Source organism: Mauremys reevesii, linkage group 4 (assembly GCF_016161935.1).
Source record: "Mauremys reevesii isolate NIE-2019 linkage group 4, ASM1616193v1, whole genome shotgun sequence".
Lineage (NCBI taxonomy): Eukaryota > Metazoa > Chordata > Testudines > Geoemydidae > Mauremys > Mauremys reevesii.
In genome coordinates, this window is record NC_052626.1 from 131,192,155 (window position 1) to 131,214,442 (window position 22,288).

At 43.3% G+C, this 22,288-nt stretch overlaps 2 protein-coding genes across 2 annotated transcripts; both read right to left on the reverse strand.

Moving 5' to 3' along the window:
* Positions 1-1,694: 1,694 nt before the first annotated feature.
* PIFO (primary cilia formation) lies at positions 1,695-7,330 on the reverse strand. The gene is made up of 6 exons (XM_039538193.1): positions 7,206-7,330; positions 6,725-6,867; positions 6,042-6,140; positions 4,675-4,808; positions 2,714-2,831; positions 1,695-1,925 (listed from the first exon to the last, which is right to left on the reverse strand). Exons 1-6 carry the CDS (start codon positions 7,228-7,230, stop codon positions 1,857-1,859), a joined length of 588 nt encoding a protein of 195 aa, XP_039394127.1. The 5' UTR covers positions 7,231-7,330; the 3' UTR covers positions 1,695-1,856.
* A 1,978-nt stretch (positions 7,331-9,308) lies between these two features.
* Positions 9,309-20,397, reverse strand: LOC120404374 (acidic mammalian chitinase-like). Its single transcript, XM_039536781.1, has 11 exons — positions 20,373-20,397; positions 19,440-19,469; positions 17,673-17,874; positions 16,683-16,739; positions 16,419-16,584; positions 15,156-15,280; positions 11,724-11,847; positions 11,334-11,519; positions 10,669-10,788; positions 10,405-10,546; positions 9,309-9,601 (listed from the first exon to the last, which is right to left on the reverse strand). Exons 1-11 carry the CDS (start codon positions 20,395-20,397, stop codon positions 9,309-9,311), a joined length of 1,470 nt encoding a protein of 489 aa, XP_039392715.1.
* Positions 20,398-22,288: the final 1,891 nt, after the last annotated feature.

A 22,288-nucleotide genomic window follows, 5' to 3' on the forward strand; every position in this document is an offset into this window, starting at 1 on the left:
GTAACTTTACTGAAGAGTAGCAATCCCATGAATGTTGTACTGCAGCTGTTGCACAAACGAAAATGCACTGAAGTCCGTGGCTTCCGAATAAATGTATGAAAACAATATAATGACCGGCGTAATGGAACTTCCCACACTATGCACAAACGTTACCTCCTTGTCCCTGATTTCCTAGAATGAATTTAGATAAATTATGCTGTCAAGAAAAACTACGCATTTCTGAGTGTGATGTTGTAATAAGAGGAAGCACAGTTACTATGAGGACTGATGATAATTTGCTTAAGAAATATCTGCAACTGCCACTAAAGCCTCTGCGTTCAGAGCTATAACCTGCCAGCTTTACCGTGACAAGGGATTACCCTTGTATTATAATGGTTTCAGAAAGTAATACAGGCTTGGCATGGAAATTATCTATCCATCCTACCAGGGGCGGCTCTAGACATTTCGCCGCCCCAAGCACGGCAGCATGCTGCGGGGGGTGCTCTGCCGGTCACAGGGAGGATGGCAGGCAGGCAGCCTTCGGCGGCATGCCTGTGGAGGATCCGCTGGTCCCGCGGCTCCACTGAAGCCACGGGACCAGTGGACCCTCCACAGGCATGCTGCCGAAGGCTGCCTGCCTGCTGCCCTCCCGGTGACCAGCAGAGCGCCCCCCGCGGTGTGCCGCCCCAAGCACGCGCTTGGCGTGCTGGGGCCTGGAGCTGCCCCTGCATCCTAGGGTTTTATACTACTATCCCTCACTGTAGCATCAGAGAACCTTCCATGTAAAATCAGTATCAATAACAAAGACTCCAATGGACTTTATGGAATTTCTGGCACTTTTCCCTGTTTGGGTAAAAGCTCTGCTTGGGACTGAGTTTTTTGTTTTTCTTTTTTGCTAGATTTTATTAATTTTCTTTGGGGAAGCGGCAGGAGGGCTTGTGGCTAGAAGAGAGTAACAATGTAGGAGAATCATCCCAGTGGTTGAATTACTAGTTTCAAAATCCATTTATTATTTGAGAGACTTGCAAGGAAGTGGGAGAAGAAAGAATACAGGAAATGGACAAAAGTGCATCTTCAACCCCTTCCTAACTTTTCCCCCAAAACCACCTAAATGTCATGAATTCCAACTTGTACTGTAGATATGCCCTGGGGCAGCTTGCATCTCTGGGGTCCTCCAATATGCAGGACACTGCTAGAAAAAAACCCACCTTCTATTTTTCATTAACTCTAAGCAGACTTTCAAGATCCACAGCCAATGACCTTTTGGTAGCATCTGACTTCCATCACAATCTCGGTGAAAGAGCAACAAGTGATATGGGCCAGAACCTAAAAGGCATTTAGGAGCCTAACTCCTCTTGATTTCAACCTACATGACTAGGAGCCTCAGGCTTATTAGGTGAACATAACCAGCTGCTGCTGGCTGGAAACGCAGCACCAACACTTTTACTGCCATTCCAAATATAGCCACTGGGCCTGATCCGCCACTACTTTGCTTATTCCTGCACATTCTGATTTGCTAGCCTTTCACACCCACCTTCCACTACTGTCAATCACAGTGCAAGACCCAATAGAGAATCAAACCCACTAGCATCAAAAGCCATACTGTTATTTAAACTCCGCCCACACACATACTGAAGACATACACTTTGACACTGGAGCATGTTCTAAACCTGACTTTTTTTTTAAAATGAAATGACACCAGTTAAACCCTAATGTAAACACTGATCAGTTCTTTATGAAGCAGCCTAATTTTGGAGTCAGAATAGCACAGCAGAGCATACATAGCATAGCATACGCCCCAATTCTTGGTGCTGCTAAAAACAGAACTGAGAAGCTTAATTGGAAAGGAAAAGATATGCTCTGATGGGTAGAACTATTCAGCTGTAGTATAAGCTCAAGTAGGCCAATCGATTCCGATGTTTCCTGAATTCTTTATCTGTAATCAGCTAAAATAGAAATAAATATTGATGGATGTAACAGCTTTTAAAAGTAGAGCACATTGTAAAACAGCATTGAAAGCAATAGGCAAGTTTAAGAAGCCCCAGTGTGGTCGTGAGTGTGGTTTGAACATTGAATCTCTACCACTTGAGTTACAGGACTACTCTCATTAGCTGCTGGCAGTTTTAGCCTCTATGTGGATTAGCACTAGAGGAAACATGAGACATTGCACTAGCCTATAATAAAATAAGTATATCTCTCTCTCTATATAGAGATATACCTATCTCAAAGAGCTGGAAGGGACTAGTGAAAGGTCATGGAGTCCAGTCCCCTGCTTTCACTAACAGGACCAAGTACTGATTTTGCCCCAGATACCTAAATGGTCCCCTCAAGCATTGAACTTACAACGCTGGGTTTAGCAGGCCAATGCTCAAACCACTGACCTATCCCTCTCCCCTTTATGAGGGTCTTTATGTCCTTAGCCTGGAATTGTCCTGTCCTAGATAACTTAAGTTTACTGTTTCAGCCCTCTCTGCAGACCTATTCTTCATAAATTAGTCCCTGCATGCCCAACTGTAACTTCATTAACAGTCATGTTTCCTTCCCATTGCTTCCAAGCCTCTTGGATTTCTAGCAATTTTCCTCTCTTTCTCTCTCTTGTGCATGCTGCACAAGGAGAATGACATTAGTCCCTCTGGGTATCCATACGATTTCCTTTGTCTGATGTCTTGATCAACCAAGTCCCATCTCAAGAGTAAAGAATAACTATGTGGACGCCTACACATAAATTCCATACCTCTGTTCTCAGAGTCCTCCTCTCTGGCATTGGTACTAAAGACCAATCTGGAGACCCAAACTTCATTGGCCAGGTGATTTTCTTATGTGGCAACTTGTCTGCTTCATAAGTTCCAGGTCTAAAGGAAGATGAACACAAAATATATCTCATTTCTGCAACTGATTTAGACATGGAGTTTATACTCTGCTGATTTACAAGCAGGGCTGGCGCAACCCATTAGGCGACCTCGGCAGTCGCCTAGGGCGCTGACATTTGGGGGGTGGCGGCCGGATCTTCGGCCACCCCGGTTGTCGTCGGCATTTCGGGGGCGGGACCTTCCGCTGTCTCTGTCGGGGGCGGCATTTTGGGGGCGGGACCTTCCGTCACCTCTGTCGGGGGCGGCATTTCGAGGATGGGACCTTCCGCTGCCTCTGTCGGGGGCAGCATTTCGGGGGCGGGAACTTCTGCCGCCTAGGGTGCCAAAAAAGCTGGCGGTGCTCCTGTTTACAAGTGCCACATTGATCCACTGGGAGATGTGTATGATCTGGTCTTTGGTTCATCATACTGGGATTCTAAATCTTGAGTAGTCATTACATAAGAACGGCCATACTGGGTCAGACCAAAGATCCATCTAGCTCAGGATCCTGTTTTCTTGCTAGGTGCTTTAGAGGGAATGAACAGAGCAGGTAATCATCAAATGATCCACCCCCTGTTGTCCACTTGCAGCTTCTGGCAAACAGAGGCTAGGGACACCATCCTTGCCCATCCTGGCTAATAGCCATTGATGGACCTATTCTCCATGAACTTATCTAGTTCTTTTTTGAACCCTGTTATAGTCTTGGCCTTCACAACATCCTCTGGCAAGGAGTTCCACAGGTTGACTGCGTTGTGTGAAAAAATACTTCCTTTTCTTTGTTCTAAACCTTCTGCCTATTAATTTCATTTGGTGACCCCTAGTTCTTGTGTTATGAAGAGTAAATAACACATCCTTATTTACTTTCTCCACATCAGTCATGATTTTATAGACCCTTATTATATCCCCCTTTAGTCATCTCTTTTCCAAGCTGAAAAGTCCCAGTTTTATTAATCTCTCCTCATACGGAAGCCGTTCCATACTCCTAATCATTTTTGTTGCCCTTTTCTGAACCTTTTCCAATGCCAATATATCTTTTTTGAGATGGGGTGACCACATCTGCACGCAGTATTCAAGATGTGGGTGTACTATGGATTTATATAGAGGCAATATGATATTTTCTGTATTCCTTTCTTAATGATTCCCAACATTCTGTTCATTTTTTTTGACTGCTATGGATGGATGAGTGGATGTTTTCAGAGAACTATACACAATGTCTCCAAAATCTCTTTCTTGAGTGGTAATAGCTAATTTAGACCCCATCATTTTATATGTATAGTTGGGATTATGTTTTTCAATGTGCATTACTTTGCATTTATCAACATTGAATTTCATCTGCCATTTTGTTGCCCAGTCACCCAGTTTTGTGAGATCCTTTTGTAACTCTTCACAGTCTGCCTGGGACTTAACCATCTTGAGTAGTTTTGTATCATCTGCAAATTTTGCCACCTCACTGTTTACTCCTTTTTTCAGATCATTTATGAAATAGATTAGGCATTGCTATTGGGGCAGTCCCTGGTTACATCTCTCCTCTATGTATTTGACCTCTATGTATTTGATCCAGTCCTTCCACCAGACTCAAGGTACACTGCAAACATGTCAAAAGATGAAAAGAAATGAGAGATCCCTGCAACAAATTCATAGTGAATTCATTCTATTTTATGAAAGCAGGATTTTGGGCCTCATTCTCCACTGCTTTGCTCCTTGTGAGACTTTCAAGGTACACAACACAAGGCAGTTCGAGCATGCAGTTGCCTACCTCCCATTTGTGCCTCTGCAATGCTATCCCTTAATGTCTAGGCAGAATTTTACTTTGCTACGAAAGGAGTGAGAAACAGATTTATGGTACCCAGGGAAAAGCTCTCTATCCAGAGCCTTCTGTGGAAATCGGGATGACTTGATGGAAAATGGGGCGTAGGCAGGCTGGAACTTTCGGTCTTTGCCCCATGCTGACTGGTGTGTTCCAGGGCCAGGAGTCTCAGTCTATTTATAAGGCAGCAGATTAAAAAAGAAAAGAAAAGAAAAAAAAAGTTAGCACCGGAGGCCTGATGCTCATTTACAGTCTGGCTGCTCTGACAGTGTCAAGGGGCTTTAAAGTGATTGCAAATGTAAATGTATGCACGCTGCTAAAGCAGTTTAAAGTGGCTTGAGTGTAAATAAGAATCAGGACAGGGCCCATATATTTTGGTAATTCTGTAATTTGGTTCTGTTTTTGGATTGCTAGAGATGCTTTGGCCAAAAAGCACAAATCTTAAAGCTGGGTGGTTTTCTTGGAGGCGTCTATGAAACTTTCCTACTAATCTTATATCAGTATGTGCCCTATCGCTCCTAAAATTATCATCTTCTGGGAGCAATGAAGAGATCTGAAGGTATGCAGGATATTTCTGTGGAAACCTACAATTACTGAGCATCGAGACTTTGGTCTGTGTTTGTCCCTTTAACTGATCTACTCTATTTCTGAAGTGCCCATCACCATTGTTTCTAGGCATCATCTGTAATTCATAAACAGCATCTATTTCTGATAAACATCCTCTTGGTTGAGGAAGGTAAGAACACAGAGCTACTTCAGCAGGTTAAGAAGTTCAAGCAATGAAGGGGACAGAAGGTTTCCTTGTATTTGGTTACTTTATCAGAGAGGGGATAGTTGAATAATTTCCCCACACTTCAGCATATCAGAGTAATCTATAATGAAATATGTATATGCAACCGAGGGAGAAATTCAACACTGGCCAGAGGATCAGCATAAGATCCATTCATCACTTAATTTCTAGCCTTCAGCACAAGGGAGAATTTCACCTAGAGTGAATACATTTCTAAACTAGCAAGCCTTGTAGAACTCTTATTTTTATAGAGCTGTGACTAGTAAATGAAAAAGCATTTTCTCCCCCAAAAATTTCAGAGACTCCTTTTAAATTTGTGTGAACCAGGGACCAGAATTGCTAAAGAGCTCAGCATCCAATGCACACCCAGCATGTTCAGTGATTCTGAAAATTGGGCCACTTATTTAGGTGCTTAAATGGATGGAGGGATGCTTTGGAAAATCTGGCCTTACGTGCTTAATTCTGTCATCAAATATCTGCAGGAGCCAGCAAAGTGAATGGAAATTGGACATACATATTGCAGGCACTTGTGATGGAATTACAGTGCATTCATTTTTTTAACCACCCACAGGAACATGCAGCAGCCATGACGCACAGTAGAGAGTGCTTTCCTTACCTTGCAATCTGGTGGGAAACGTAAGGATGTTCTTGCTCCCAGTACGTAACCTTTGATGCTCTCTGGTTTATGAGTCAAGGCATATACCATGCTACTCCTCTGTATGTAAAAAGCAGAGGTGTGCTTAGTGCCAGTTATGATGTCATTCACATCAGTTTAAGGTTTAATGCGTTTGAGCAGCTAGAGACCAAATTGTTGTTAAAGTCTCTTATCTCAAGAAAAGGCCTTTTTTCAATTTTCACTGTCACGGGTGGGATGGTCTTGTGATTAAAGCAGGAGGCAGGGAATCAGATGTGGCTTGAATTCCTGGCTGGGTCACAGTCTCTGTGTGTGACTCAGGGGAAGTCACTTAATTCTTTCTGTGCCTCAGCTGGAAAATGAGGGATAATAATGCCGCCTTTTGTTTCTATTGGGTACAATTTTTAAAAGTGTTTGACTTTCAAGTGAGACTTAGGCTCCTTAAGTCACATTTGATTTGAAAATGGGACTTAGGAGTCTAAGTCACTTATGTGCTCTTGAAAAAATTTCCCCTCCTCTCTATAGACAGTTTTCCATGGCTGGGACTGTCTAATTAAATATATATGCAGCCCCCAGCCCAGGTGAGCCTCAATCTTGGTTGGTGACACAAGCTGCTACTTCCTCCTAGTACCCTGGGATGGGATTTCTATTGCAGAATGACTCACCTCATCATTGTCGTAACTCCCGGGCCCACGATAGGGGTCCCCAAGGATGGGGACCAGCTGGTTCCCCAGTCTGTCTGGGGCATGGTGAAAGGGGAAAATTTTCCTCCCTTGACATGATCCAAACGAGTTTCGCTTCTGCACCGCTACAGATGCAAGAAACAACAAAGCTGTAGTTAGAACAAGCAAGTGGGGACCTGCCTCCACTGCATGGGGTGTGATTTATCCACAGGAGGTGGATCTGCTCAGCACTGAGAGGGGAGCCCGCGTTGGGTACGGCCAGGGGAGCCCCCCGAGAGGTGCCAGGGCTCGGGATGGATGGGGGAGCCCCCCCGAGAGGTGCCAGGGCTCGGGATGGACGGGGGAGCCCCCCCGAGAGGTGCCTGGGGTGGAGGCGGATGGAGCCCCCGCGAGAGGTGCCAGGGCTCGGGATGGACGGGGGAGCCCCCCCGGAGGTGCCCCGCCTGGACACGGCTCTGCTCACCTGTCAGCTCCCACTCCCAGATCATGCCGCCTGCCCGTGTGTACGGCCCGTTACCATGGACACGGGAGGGGGCGGGGCCCGCGCGAGCCGGCGGGCGGAGAATCCCGGGATCCCCGATCGGCCGGGGCCGCGCGCGCCCCCCGCGCACCTGCAAGCGGGCGCCTAACGCCTCTACTCAGCGGCGCGCTGCAGCCCCAGGGACCGGGGGCGCAACTGGCCGCGGCGCCCTGCTCGCAGCAGATCCGTCCCGCAGGGATGCATCGCAGAGAGCAGATATTTGCAGGCGGAGCCGGGTCCTTCATTCTCTGCCAGAGCCAAAAACAACAGCAGGCCTGGCGGAGCCGTGCAGCGCGGGGGCTGCCTGCCTGCCCTTGGGGCACTGGTACAGGTTCTGAGCTGAGGCAAGGCGTGGCTCGTGACAGCTGTTTTGTGGCCCCGCGGTCCTGTCTCGCGCTCGCAGTGAGGCTGGACATGATGGGAGGCTGCTCTGATCTGACCCATTCGGATCCCCGGTCCGCAGCAGGGTTAGGCTGAGGTTACCTAGCAAAAAGGGACTCTCAATAAAGGGTCTGAATAATATGCATCCGAGCCGCAGAAAATTCAGATGAGAAATACTACATGGAGCCAGTTTCTATCAGCATATTGCAATGTTTAAAAGCAGGGGTCCTGGAACAATGTGCATAGTGTGGTGGGAGGAGGGGGTGCTGAGAGCCATTGAACCAAACTGTAAAGCCTGTGTGTAATGGAATGGAAACCACTTCAAGCCAGGAGATGCAGCACCTATGTTTGTAAGCATCCCTATCCGACACACCTAATCCCCTGGCACACACAGTGTTGTAGATGCTTTCTGGATAGATGTCTTATAATTGGCAGGAGTTAGGCAGCTGGCATACCAAGACCACTGCCTATCATTGCAACCAATATTGTCTCATTGTTTCCTTGTGCTTCCCTCATCTGGTTTTATCTCCAGCTGCTGTCTCTTGTTTTATTAGATGGTCATCTCTCGGGGGGGAGGCGGGCAAGAATCGTCTTTTGTTTCTGTGTTCGTACAGCACCTAGCACAATAGGGTCCCGGTCCATGCCCAGGGGTCCTAGGTACTATCACAATACAAAAAACAATGATAAAAGCAGAGCAGAATAGAATAGCAACACCTCCAGCATGTCTTTTTTTCCAAAGCACCAAAATAAATCTCAGTTCTTTCAAAATTTCTCATGTTTTCCCCTGCCCCATGCTTAAAAATCCATCTTAGTCTGAGTTAACTCTGCCAGCATCTTATTTCTTATCTCACCTATGTTTGAGGCAGTAGGAGCTGCTGTCATGGTTGTCAAAGTGTGCAGTTGGCACTAGTGTGCAGAATGCTGGATTTGGCTCCTTTTGGGAGGATTTCTTCACTCAACTTACTGGCCAAAAATTTCCCACTGTTGTTAATATGGATGCTGCTCCATTGCTGGGAGCAACTATGGGAGTGCTAGACAAGACTCTCATGGCCTCTGGTGTTTTTACTGTTGTGTTTTGTTCTGCTCAGCAAAGGTCTAGCTAACAGTATGATTAAAAACACTGTTTTAAATGGCACATTTCACACTTTGGGACACACATGTTCCTTGAGAACAATATTGGTTGATTGGTTTGTGATTAACCAATTGGTTTGGTATTTAGGAGTTCATTCCTGATTTTGCTATAGACCCCACTGTGTGACCTTGAGCATGTCATTCTGTCACTCTAAAATTCCAAAATGGGGATAATAAACCTTCTTTTATCTTGTCTTGTGTGCTTGTCAGCTTGATTGTAAACTCTTTGGGGGCAAGGACTGTCTCTTATTGTGTACATGTACAGCGCCTACCACAATAGGGCCCCAATCTCAGTTGTTGATCCATTAATACAAAGAATAAAATTTCTGTTCCTGGGGGCAAATTAAAAATGCCACATTATCTAAGAAGAAATCTAAAACAATAAAAAGTGATGCTGAAGTCACTGTCCAGCAAAACAGACAAACACACTAGTGCTTATGCTACAGGCTTTTTATTTCAGAACTTTGGGGCTTCGGGGATATATATAAAGCAATAGGGAATTTGGATCGAGTTCATCTGCATGGAGATCCTGGTTTATGCCCAGTTGCAGCAGCTGCAGCTTGTATCAAAGACCAGGCCGGTTTGGCAGTACTGCTCATAAGTGATGCCATTCAGACAGTGCCAGAAAGCATTCCTGTTGTTGGCAACAGGGTAGAGGCCATTGGCTTTGCCAGCACAGAACCCACTGCCACCAGAGCTGCTGCCACTACCGGAGCTGCTGCCGCTACCGGAGGAGCTGCTGCCACTACCAGAGCTTCCACTGCCACTTCCTCCGCTACTGGGAGCCTCTGTGATTGGAGAAATGGGCTGAGCAGGAGCAGTGCAGCCTGAAACAGAAAATGACATTTAATACAGATCGGTCTATAACAATCCATTATTTTGTAACATGCCCAATCACTCTAGTATCTGACCATGGTATTAGATGCAATGCTTAGAAGCAGGGCACTACCATGTACAGCCTGATGTCATTGAGAGGTACAGTGTGCTGGCTGAGCCTCATGATGACTGCATCAAAAACTGGAAGAAGAAGGACCTGATCCAATTCCCACTGAGATCCATGGGAATCTTTTCATTGGCGTAAGCAGGTTTTGGATCGGGTGATAAGTGGGTACCTCTGTGATGGATTCAGAGGTTCAGACTCACCTCTGTTGTAAACCTGTTGCAATTAGTGGAATTACTGGGCAATCGGGGCCCAGAAATGTAAAATAATCAAGCTTCAAGTAAAAGGAGATTGATCTTCAAGGGGACCCACTAGAACGGCTGTTAATTTTTTCCAGAGTGGGATGTTGTTTAGAACACAGATCTTTAAGAGAGACTGCCAGATAGCAGGGGCATCTGTAAACTAGCTCAGGCTAGTTTAGCAACAGCAGTGAGTCCCCTTACTAAACCAGTTCATTTGTATCCCAGCAAATTTGGTCTCTCTAAAGAGCCATGCATTGACAGGAAGGTGGGGTGCAGAGTCACAAAAGGAGAACTTAATGGAAGGTAATTTGTGGGCAGGGATATGAAGTTGCTTCTCTTGAGAGGGTGCAGCTCAGCATTATATACACCAGTAGGAGTATTCAAATTCTCATCTACATCTGAGGGAAGGGTGTTAATTCTGGGAGCCCGTCCTGCTGGAGTCACTCACTAGTGCTCTGCAGTCCAAGAGCAGTCTTCAGGGTGCTGATCAAGGGGAATTTGCCCTGGTTGCAGAACGTGCCAGTGAAGTCATCCAGGTCAATTGTCCACACCATAGCACCGCCAAAGTTGTTCTTCATTAACCACTGAGCCTGTTAAGGGCCAGGAAAGAAGCCAAGTTTAGACCAAACCCTACAAAAAAGGGACTCAGGGAACTACAGTGATGCAGAATGGGATCCCACTGGTTTTGATAGGTCAGAAAGTCCCATCATACCTTGAGGTTGAAGCTCTTGATGTTGTCATATCCTACCCACTCAGTGCTTTGGTAGGCATAGGGGACATCTTGAGGGGTATCCCACGCTTGAGTTGCTCCATTCTTCAGGAAGGTGCAGATCTAAAAACAGTGAGGGTGAAACAGAAACAAAATCTTCCATCACTGCTGCAACTGCATAGCCAATGGACAGAAAACGGAACAGCAGTTTTGAAGCAACAACACTTGTACAAAGTAGATTAACTTGTTTTCATCTCATACTTTATTGGTGGCCTTGTGGGCTCCTATACACTGGTGCCTGTTCTCTAGCACACAGTAAACAGACGTCAGCTTTTTATTGTCAATCACTGAGGAGCTAAGCTACGAAATTTAAATTCATGTTTCATTATCTGCTTCCAGAGGTCTAGGGTGTATGGTTCCTGAGTTTTGGTTTGGGCCTAATTCTAGCAGTAACTAAGCAGAAAGAGGAAAAACAGTTAATCCATGATGGGAGTTGATTAAGTATTCATTAATATTAGATGTCACAATTGCTTTTCTGTATACTCAGTTACAATTATTCCAAGAGAAATATTTATACTCTGATTTATATGCATTGTGATGGCCTGAGATTGTTTTAACAAGCAGATATTTTTGTTCACTTGTGCACTGCAACTGCATAGCACACAAACCTCATAGTAAGCCCAGAACCCAGACTGTTTCGTGTAAGGTCCAGCAGGCCCTGGTCCTGAGGTTGAAGCGCCGACAGCAGTGTTGGATGGGTTGCTCAGGATGAAGGTGTGTCCGTAGGTTGGGAATCCAACAATGAGCTTCTCAGCTGGGGCACCATTGTTCTTCCAGTAATTCATGGCATATTCCTATAAAAACAGTCAGTGAGTTATGGACTCTGGATCACAAGTGGCAGGTAAATTCTTCCATCACTGAAGTTTTCAAGGATCAGTTCTTTGTTATTAATTTCCTATCAGAAACCTTTGGATCCATTTAATTAAAATGCTGGGGTTTGGGCTTAGTTCAGTTATGTCAATATAGGCATTAAAGGATCTTGGTCAAGATATACTTACAATATTGAGATAGATATTGCTGCCAGTGTCAGCGGGGCCTTGAAACAGGGGGCTGTTTTCTCCGGTATATCCCTCCCAAGAGCCATGGAAGTCATAGGTCATCACGTGGAAGTAGTCCAGATACCTGAGGAGATAAAATTACCGTCACTATTGTCTTCATCTTGGAATGGTTCATTTTCTCAATAATGGTGGCTTTTCAAAGCCTAGTAAGAAGCAGTGATATAAACAGCCCTTGTATTTTTAGCATCTACTTTAAAGATTCTCTGTAGATAAAGGATGGATTCTGCTTTAAGTGCCAGAAGTTCACCACTGATACCAAATTTTTCAAACTTCAGTGCCTCAAGTCAAGCATCTAAATCGATATTGGTCTAAGAACATAAGAACATAAGAACAGCCGTACCGGGTCAGACCAAAGGTCCATCTAGCCCAGTATCTGTCTACCGACAGTGGCCAATGCCAGGTGCCCCAGAGGGAGTGAACCTAACAGGCAATGATCAAGTGAGCTCTCTCCTGCCATCCATCTCCATCCTCTGATGAACAGAGGCTAGGGACACCATTCTTACCCATCCTGGCTAATAGCCATTTATGGACTTAGCCACCATGAATTTATCCAGTCCCCTTTTAAACATTGTTATAGTCCTAGCCTTCACAACCTCCTCAGGTAAGGAGTTCCACAAGTTGACTGTGCGCTGCGTGAAGAAGAACTTCCTTTTATTTGTTTTAAACCTGCTGCCTATTAATTTCATTTGGTGACCCCTAGTTCTTGTATTATGGGAATAAGTAAATAACTTTTCCTTATCCACTTTCTCAACATCACTCATGATTTTATATACCTCTATCATGTCCCCCCTTAGTCTTCTCTTTTCCAAGCTGAAGAGTCCTAGCCTCTTTAATCTTTCCTCATATGGGACCCTCTCCAAACCCCTAATCATTTTAGTTGCCCTTTTCTGAACCTTTTCTAGTGCTAGAATATCTTTTTTGAGGTGAGGAGACCACATCTGTACACAGTATTCAAGATGTGGGCGTACCATGGATTTATATAAGGGCAATAATATATTCTCAGTCTTATTCTCTATCCCCTTTTTAATGATTTCTAACATCCTGTTTGCTTTTTTGACCACGTCTGCACACTGCGTGGACATCTTCAGAGAACTATCCACGATGACGCCAAGATCTTTTTCCTGACTCGTTGTAGCTAAATTAGCCCCCATCATGTTGTATGTATAGTTGGGGTTATTTTTTCCAATGTGCATTACTTTACATTTATTCACATTAAATTTCATTTGCCATTTTGTTGCCCAATCACTTAGTTTTGTGAGATCTTTTTGAAGTTCTTCACAATCTGCTTTGGTCTTAACTATCTTGAGCAGTTTAGTATCATCTGCAAACTTTGCCACCTCACTGTTTACCCCTTTCTCCAGATCATTTATGAATAAATTGAATAGGATTGGTCCGAGGACTGACCCTTGGGGAACACCACTAATTACCCCTCTCCATTCTGAGAATTTACCATTAATTCCTATCCTTTGTTCCCTGTCCTTTAGCCAGTTCTCAGTCCATGAAAGGACCTTCCCTTTTATCCCATGACAGCTTAATTTACGTAAGAGCCTTTGGTGAGGGACCTTGTCAAAGGCTTTCTGGAAATCTAAGTACACTATGTCCACCGGATCCCCCTTGTCCACATGTTTGTTGACCCCTTCAAAGAACTCTAATAGATTAGTAAGACACGATTTCCCTTTACAGAAACCATGTTGACTATTGCTCAAGAGTTTATGTTTTTCTATGTGTCTGACAATTTTATTCTTTACTATTGTTTCAACTAATTTGCCCGGTACTGACGTTAGACTTACCGGTCTGTAATTGCCGGGATCACCCCTAGAGCCCTTTTTAAATATTGGCGTTACATTAGCTAACTTCCAGTCATTGGGTACCGAAGCCGATTTAAAGGACAGGTTACAAACCTTAGTTAATAGTTCCGCAACTTCACATTTGAGTTCTTTCAGAACTCTTGGGTGAATGCCATCTGGTCCCGGTGACTTGTTAATGTTGAGTTTATCAATTAATTCCAAAACCTCCTCTAGTGACACTTCAATCTGTGACAGTTCCTCAGATTTGTCACCTACAAAAGCCAGCTCAGGTTTGGGAATCTCCCTAACATCCTCAGCCGTGAAGACTGAAGCAAAGAATCCATTTAGTTTCTCCGCAATGACTTTATCGTCTTTAAGCGCTCCTTTTGTATTTTGATCATCAAGGGGCCCCACTGGTTGTTTAGCAGGCTTCCTGCTTCTGATGTACTTAAAAAACATTTTGTTATTACCTTTGGAGTTTTTGGCTAGCTGTTCTTCAAACTCCTCTTTGGCTTTTCTTATTACACTCTTGCACTTAAGTTGGCAGTGTTTGTGCTCCTTTCTATTTGCCTCACTAGGATTTGACTTCCACTTTTTAAAGGAAGTCTTTTTATCTCTCACTGCTTCTTTTACATGGTTGTTAAGCCATGGTGGCTCTTTTTTAGTTCTTTTACTGTTTTTCTTAATTTGGGGTATACATTGAAGTTGGGTCTCTATTATGGTGTCTTTAAAAAGGGCCCATGCAACTTGCAGGGATTTCACTTTAGTCACTGTACCTTTTAACTTTTGTCTAACTAACCCCCTCATTTTTGTATAGTTCCCCCTTTTGAAATTAAATGCCACAGTGTTGGGCAGTTGAGGTGTTCTTCCCACCACAGGCATGTTGAATGTTATTGTATTATGGTCACTATTTCCAAGCGGTCCTGCTATAGTTACCTCTTGGACCAGCTCCTGCGCTCCACTCAGGATTAAATCTAGAGTTGCCTCTCCCCTTGTGGGTTCCCGTACCAGCTGCTCCATGAAGCAGTCATTTAAAGTATCGAGAAAATTTATCTCTGCATTTCGTCCTGAAGTGAAATGTTCCCAGTCAGTATGGGGATAATTGAAATTCCCCACTATTATTGTGTTCTTAATTTTGATAGCCTCTCTAATTTCCCTTAGCATTTCATCATCACTATTACTGTCCTGGTCAGGTGCTCGATAATAGATCCCTAATGTTATATTTTTACTAGAGCATGAAATTTCTATCCATAGAGACTCTATGGAACATGTGGATTCGCTTAAGATTTTTACTTCATTTGAATCTACACTTTCTTTCACATATAGTGCCACTCCTCCCCCTGCACGGCCTGTTCTGTCCTTCCTGTTCTGTCTGAGTTTTCAGAGGTGCTGAGCCCCAGAGTTCCCATAGGTTTTAGTGGGTGCCCAGCACCTTTGAAAATCAGGGCTTTCTTTATTTAGGTGCCTAATTCGGCAGCCAGGCTTGAGGCTTTTGGACATGAAGCTGGTTTTCACAGTGAAATATATTCATTGTCTCGGGCTTTAAGCTAGGGATGATGAATATATCTGAAAGCATGGTACTCACTGGCCGAGCTGAGGAATCTGGTAGCCTGACTCAATGTTAGAGAGCCCTGCAGCCACAGCAGCGGTGATCAGGAGCCTGGCTTTGTTAACCTGCTTGGCTTCCTGCTCGAAGGCTTCCAACATTTCCTAAGGCAGATTAAAAAAAAGACCCCATAATTGGTTAGGAGCAGCAACCCTAAGCACTGGTCACCCTCAGTGTGTACCTGGTGAATTAGAAATGGCCCCGTTCCCTCCTTGAGAATTCTTACTGCAAAGACTAGGTCCATTAGACTGATCGTTTTTGTCCACCCAGGTTTTGTTAATTCTATCTGACAATGTGAAGAAGACGGGTAAAATTTTCAAAAGCATCTAAGTCAGGAGTTTTCAAACTGGGGGTCAGGACCCCTCTGGGGGTCACGAGGTTATTACAAGGAAGGTCATGAGCTGTCAGCCTCCACCCTAAACCCTGTTTTGCCTCCAGCATTTATAATGGTATTAAATATATTTAAAATGTATTTAATGTGTAAGGGGGGTTGCACTCAGAGGCTTGCTGTGTGAAAGGGGTCACCAGTACAAAAGTTTGAGAACCACTGGTCTAAGTGAGTTAGGCTCCTAAGTTCCACTTTCAAAAGTGACTTCGGCACTTGAAAGCCCAAGTCCCATTGATTTTTTCAATGACATTTAGACTCCTAAGGGCAGATTTTCAAAGGCACTTAAGCACCTAAAGATGCAGATAGTTGCCTAGTCAGATTTTCAAAAGCACCTAAGTGGTTTAGGTGCATAATTCCCATTTAAATTAAGAGGAGTTAGGTGTCTAATGTGCTCAGGTGTTTCTGAAAATCACACTAGGCACCTGTCTGCATTTTTACACACCTAGATACTTTTGAAAATTTGGGTCTAAGTGTTTAGGTCACCTTTGAAAATGGGGCTTTAGCTTCTAAGTCATTTACACACTTTTGAAAATGTCCCCCCCCACCTTTAATATTCATCAGCTGTGAAATTACAAGTACTAAGGGCTCTTCCATATGATCATAAACCTATAGCTGATTTATGGTCAGATCCTGCATTCTTGTCTATCCTATAGAATCCCATGCACATTTGCTGAGCTGAATGTTAATTAATGAATAAATAATTATGCTAATATCACCAGTAGTTGGTATCATATATGCTTTTACATTTTACATGTATCTCTGGAGCATTTGTAGTGCATGGTATAAACAGTGTGACTATTTTCTTCTTCTTACTGAGGTTTCTTTCAGCACCGAGGAGCTGGCTTCCTCCTTACCTGAACAAGGACGGTGAAGAGGCCCTTATCCTGAGCTGTGCTGCCTCTGGAGCCAGGGTATTCCCAGTCAAAGTCTATCCCATCAAATTCATACTGGCGCAGGAATGTGATGACGGAGCTGATGAAAGTCTGGCGAGTCTCGGGAGTGGAAACCATCGCAGTAAATCTAGGGAGGAAAAAGGGGAAAGGAGTCAGGTTGATGCATGGCTCACTCCCTCAAATGTTCAGGATGCAGTCAGAGAGAAAGGGATGGGTTGGACTTACGGAGCTGTTCCAAAATTCCATCCTCCGATAGCCAGGAGGGTCTTCAGTTGTCCGTTCCTACAAAGATTGAGATGGGGGGTATGAATAAAGAACAAACGGAGGAAGTCTGGTTTGTGTTTCCCACTGTATTGTAATTGCTGTCCTGAGACAGAAGAGAGACTAATGTGCTCTGAGATTCGTAGTGTTGCTTTGCCTTACTCAGTAATACTTAGCTCTTTATAGTGGGTCTTTTAGAGCCATAGAGCTCAACACACTTTACAGAGGGATAAGCATCTGATTATCCCTGTTTTACAGATGGGGACAATGAGGCAAAGAGAGTGGAAGTGACTTGCCCAAGGTCATACATCACATTAGTGGCAGAACCAGGAAAGGATCCCCAGGTCTGATTCCTATCCACTGTGTCACATTTCACCCCTAAGTGAGCCTTAGAAATTGATAGGCCATCTCCCAATTGATCACTCATTGCTGAAATTAGCTCAGTTTGATTTAGATCTGTATTTAATGAGAACATATTATATATAATATACATAAATAGAATATACACTCGGGTATATTGCTTTAAGTTCCCAGAAATCTATTTTGGATATAGGATCATAGTAACTGAAGGTAAATAATGATCTAGACATGGATTCTCTTGAGCTGCTGTACCATCTCCCTCTACAACAATACCTCAGATCTTCAAGGGTGGTTACTATGGTGTTTTGGGACTATGCCTAGCACTTTGGAGCAGCCAAAGAAGACACTGTCTCTAGGTTTCATGCTGAGCCCAGTGCAGGCTGGTCAGGACTTTGGGGGCTCAGCCTGTATTGTGTAGATGCCCCTGCAGTGCAGACATGATCCATAAAGCTAGAAGTCATCTGTGCTTCATTCTGGAGTCTCAGTGCCTTGTTCATAATAATGCAGAGGTTTTTAAGGATCTGTAGTACATATAGTCAGGTGTTAGTTAATGCACAAATCTATCTTTAGTCTCTTGCCGTTTGGGTTACTCACTGGTTTTTCAAACCATTGAAGGATTTGTAGAGAGTCAGGTCGTTCCATTCAATGGTAGTGATCTGGTTGTTCTTCATGCCCGCAAAGGCATAGATCAGGTGAGTACAGAGACATGGGTCGATGTTATCAGGCATGAAGCGCCCAAGGCCTGGTCTGTACTGGGCCCAGTTGGTGAAGTAGCATGTCAGCAGATAGGCAGAACCTGTTTTTGGCCAAGAGGAGGGGGGAGATGTTACAGGGATATTTGTCATAATCAACTACCCTGATTCATGAAAATGAAGCATGGCCACAGATAGGACTCTTTCTGGCTACACCAAATGGGACCTCAGGATAGAGATGATGATGATGATGTTCTAAAGGAGAGTATTCTAATTCTTTAAGACCCAACTCTGAAAACCAAACACAGTGGTTGCTGCTTTAGTTTCAGTAAAGTCAATGCTGACAAAATAAACCCTCAGGAAAAATGCAGCATTTTTGCACAGTGTAGAAACATAGGAATGGAAGACTGTATTGTTCCTTCAAACTCCCCCATTTAGGCCTGGTACCAGCGTCTGTGGAACCACAATTCATAAAATGTAGAAGCTATGAATGAGCCCATGAAGGTCCAGTTAATGTCTTGATGATATAATCCAGATATCCTGATTAACCCACTGAAGATACTAATGATGGAAGCAACCAAGCTCCTAATGGCAAGGTTGGATAGCATTGCTAATTATGACAGGCAAACAGTATTATTTGAATTCGTAGGCATTGGTCTATTCTATTAATATGAGAGCTGATAAAAAGGAGGGAATTAAAAAAATGGTTTCCCCCTTTTATTCAAATCTGAACATTTATGATTTTGAAAAGTCAACATTTTCATTTTCAAAAAGTGTCACCAGCTGCTTGGGTGATTCAAAAAAAACAACAACCCCAAAAACAAAACTTAAAAATTTCAACCAGCTCTAGTCAATATCAATTATGGGTCTGATTCTCCACTCACTCACAAGGGTGTAAATCAGGAGTGATGCCACTGAAGTCAGTAGTGTTATACTATTAGTAAAACTAGCGTAAGTGACAGGAGAATCAGAGCTTCTCAATTTTATGTCGATTTTATACCTTTATACCTTTAAAACAACAGAACAGCTCATCAGTTTTGTCCAGCGGAGGAGGAAAATGGAGCTTGGTCACTGATTGAATGTGGTGGTTTAATGCACCATTCTGAGTGCACTGATTAAATTATGAAGGCCATGCATTTGAATTTTGAGCTCTCCTTAAAGCCCATCTTGCTCCTCATACAATTTAGATCTGTAAGGAACCACGGTATGGGGTATATCTAAGTGTTTATATTTATTTTATGCTTTCCTGTTTTTCTATACTTGCCATTGTGGATGAGCTATCCTAAGAACATAAACATGGCCATACTGGGTCAGACCGAAGGGTCCTTCTAGCCCAGTATCCTGTCTTCCAACAGTGGCCACTACCAGGTGCCCCAGAGAGAATGAACAGACCAGGTAATCATCAAGTGATCCATCCCCAGTTGCCCATTCCCAGAATTGTTTGTTCACCATGCTCTATGTATCTCTAGCTGTTCGACTGCTATCTCCTGTAGAGGGGCTACATGAGTGGGATGTAGACGGGACATCACTGTTTTATTTGGATCCATTTTAAATGAGCCTCAGACATTGAAAATAGTTGTATAGGGCTTAATTCATGGGTGGGACATAATACAAGTAAGATATGGTAAATACCAAAGAAAGAGCAAAGTCATTTAAGAAAAATACTCACCCAGCTGAGCATTCAGCAAAAGTGCCAGACCTGTCAAGAAAAGCAAAAGTAAAGAAACTATCTGAATAAAATGCAAAATGCACAAACAGTTCACAAGCCTAGGGCTCAAATACCGCCAATCAGTTCCAGTCATAAGATGCCCTATTGCACTCATGAATAAGACCTTCCCAAGGACTTACCGTGCAAACAAGTGGTCAAATCCTGCCTATGAATAAGTAATATCAATGGAAGTTGTAGCTATTCAGGGATTGAATTTAGCATGCATCATTCAATCATTGAATCAAATACTGTAGCCGTATTTATAAAGAATGTCAGATAATTGACAATAAGTCCTGAGGATAGGAGTGATCAAATATCATGTCTCAGGCTGTTAAACTGATGCCTTAGGTGGTCAGGAAGGAATTTTCCATCCTATGCACAGCATTGCACAATTGGTTGGTGAATCATTGGGAAGTTCTTTGACCTTCTTCCAAGCACAGGCATTGTCCACTGCTATGGGCAAAGTACCAGTCTAGATCAGTGGTTTTCAACCCTTTTGCATTTGCGGACCCCTAAAAAAATTTGAATGGAGGTGTGGACGCCTTTGGAAATCTTAGACGTAGTCTAGGCACCACAGATTGAAAACCACTGTTATAAGGTAATGACAACCTTTTGCAGACCCCTTAGACCTAGTCTGCGAACCCCCAGGGATCCGTAGACCACAGGTTGAAAACCACTGGTCTAGATGGACCAAATAGCTTAATTTAGTATGGTGAATCTGATCTTCGGTACATGCTTGTATGCAGCACAGAATGAGTGCTCTGTAAGGACCTACTGATGTGCTAAGTCGCTTTGCAGAATAGAACTGCAGCTTAAAGAGATCAAAAATATAGCTGCACAGTTCTTGTGAAAATAAAGTTATGCGCCAATATAAAATGATATGCATGGACTTACCAGTGAGGAGGATCAGCTTGGCCATGATTTACTTCTGTACTGATCCAATGACGTTTCTCTCGTCCTTTTATACCATGTGCCTCCTTCTTTATCATACGGTCACCTTGTCACCAAAGAGACCCGAACGATGCTGTATCTAACAAAGTTTAATGGTTAGCTAATGGATAAATCAACAAAACTTTCCAACCTCCCTTTGTAATACAATAGATGCCATTTTCTAGGTAACCTATCTTATATAATAGTCCTGCCAATGTGGAAAGGGCAGACCTAAGGAGATATAAAAGATAAGCATCAATTTTCCAATGCACTGGTTCTTATACAATTTTAATGTCTTTAATTAAAATGTATTGTAATGTATTATTTGAAATGCAAATAACCTTTTAATAGGTTTGTTGAATGGTACTAGATAAAACAACTGTAAATATGGTTATTTGAATAAGATTGGGGATGCCAAGAGAGCCAAAGACTTTACGTAACTATTGTGGTGTATTTAAACACTGTTAAAATCATAGGCTGTCACTCTAAATGTCAGGGTTTTTTCCTAGTCCTGCTTACAAGCTAGGGGGCTCTGTAGGAAAGTGTGCAAACTAGGTCTAGCAGCAGTGAGTTTGAAACCAGCCAGCCTAAAGTAAGGTGGAGTGAGCTGTACATCGCTGTTTTAGGGAGCAGCCTGCTTTGTCTCTCTCTAGTGTTGGGTTCTTGTGTGTTATTGTTCTGAATTCTAAAAAATAAAGTCATGTTACGTTGCAACCTTCCAGCAAGAGTACTTATGTTTTTACATAACCTCTCTATGTGTATGCTCTGACATCCACTAAGCCATCCTGCTTCCTTTAAGTGAGAGTGGGACCTGAATCCCACTTCAGCCCAGAAATCAATGGAGTTAAGCAATTTACTAATTGTAAAATGAGATCAGAATGGGGCCCAGTATCTCCATCTCTTGTGCAAAGTGAATGATCTCCCCATGTATTATATTTGGCTGAGTTAGATTGTAGAAATAAGCAGAAACCAAAATGTGAACTGGATTAATAGATTATCAACCCACAAGGGACCATTGTGATTAGTCTGACTTCCTGTCTCACACAGGCCATTACACTGCTTTGAATTAATTCCTGTTTGAACTAGAGCAGATCTTCTAGAAAAACATCCAGTCTTGATTTAAATTTTGCCAGTGACAGAGAATCTATCACAGCCCTGGATAAATTGTTCCAATGGTTAATTACCCTCACTGTTAAAAAATTACACCTTTATTTCTAATCTGAATTTGTCTGGCTTCAACTTCCAGCCATTTGCCCTTGTTATAACTTTGTTTGCTGCGCTGGTCTTTATAAATGGTGATTAAGTCACTCCTTAACTTTCTTGTTGATAAGTTAAATAGATCAAGCTCCATGAGTCTTTCACTATATGACATATATTCCAATCCTTTAATCAGTCTTGTGGCTCTTCTCTGAACCCTCTCCAATTTTTCAACATCCTTCTTGAATTGTGGATACCAGAATTGGCCTTAGTATTCCAGTAGTGGTTGCACCTGTGCCAAATGCAGAGATAATATAACTTCTCTACTCTTACTTGATATTCCCCTGTTTATACATCCAAGGATCACATTGGCCATAGTGTTGTACTGGAAGCTCATGTTTAGCTAATTATCCACCATGATCCCCAAGTTTTTTCCAGAGTCACAGCTTCCCAGGAGAGAGTGCCCCATCCGGTAAGTATGGTCTGCATTCTTTGTTCCTAAATGTTTGACTTTACACTTGGCCATACTGAAGTGCAGATTGTTTGCTAGATCCCAATTTAACAAGAGATCCAGATCACTCTGAATCAGTGACCTCTCATCCTATTTATTTACCACTCCCAGGGCTGCCCAGAGGATTCAGAGGGCCTGGAGCAAAGCAATTGCAGGGGCCCCTTCCATAAAA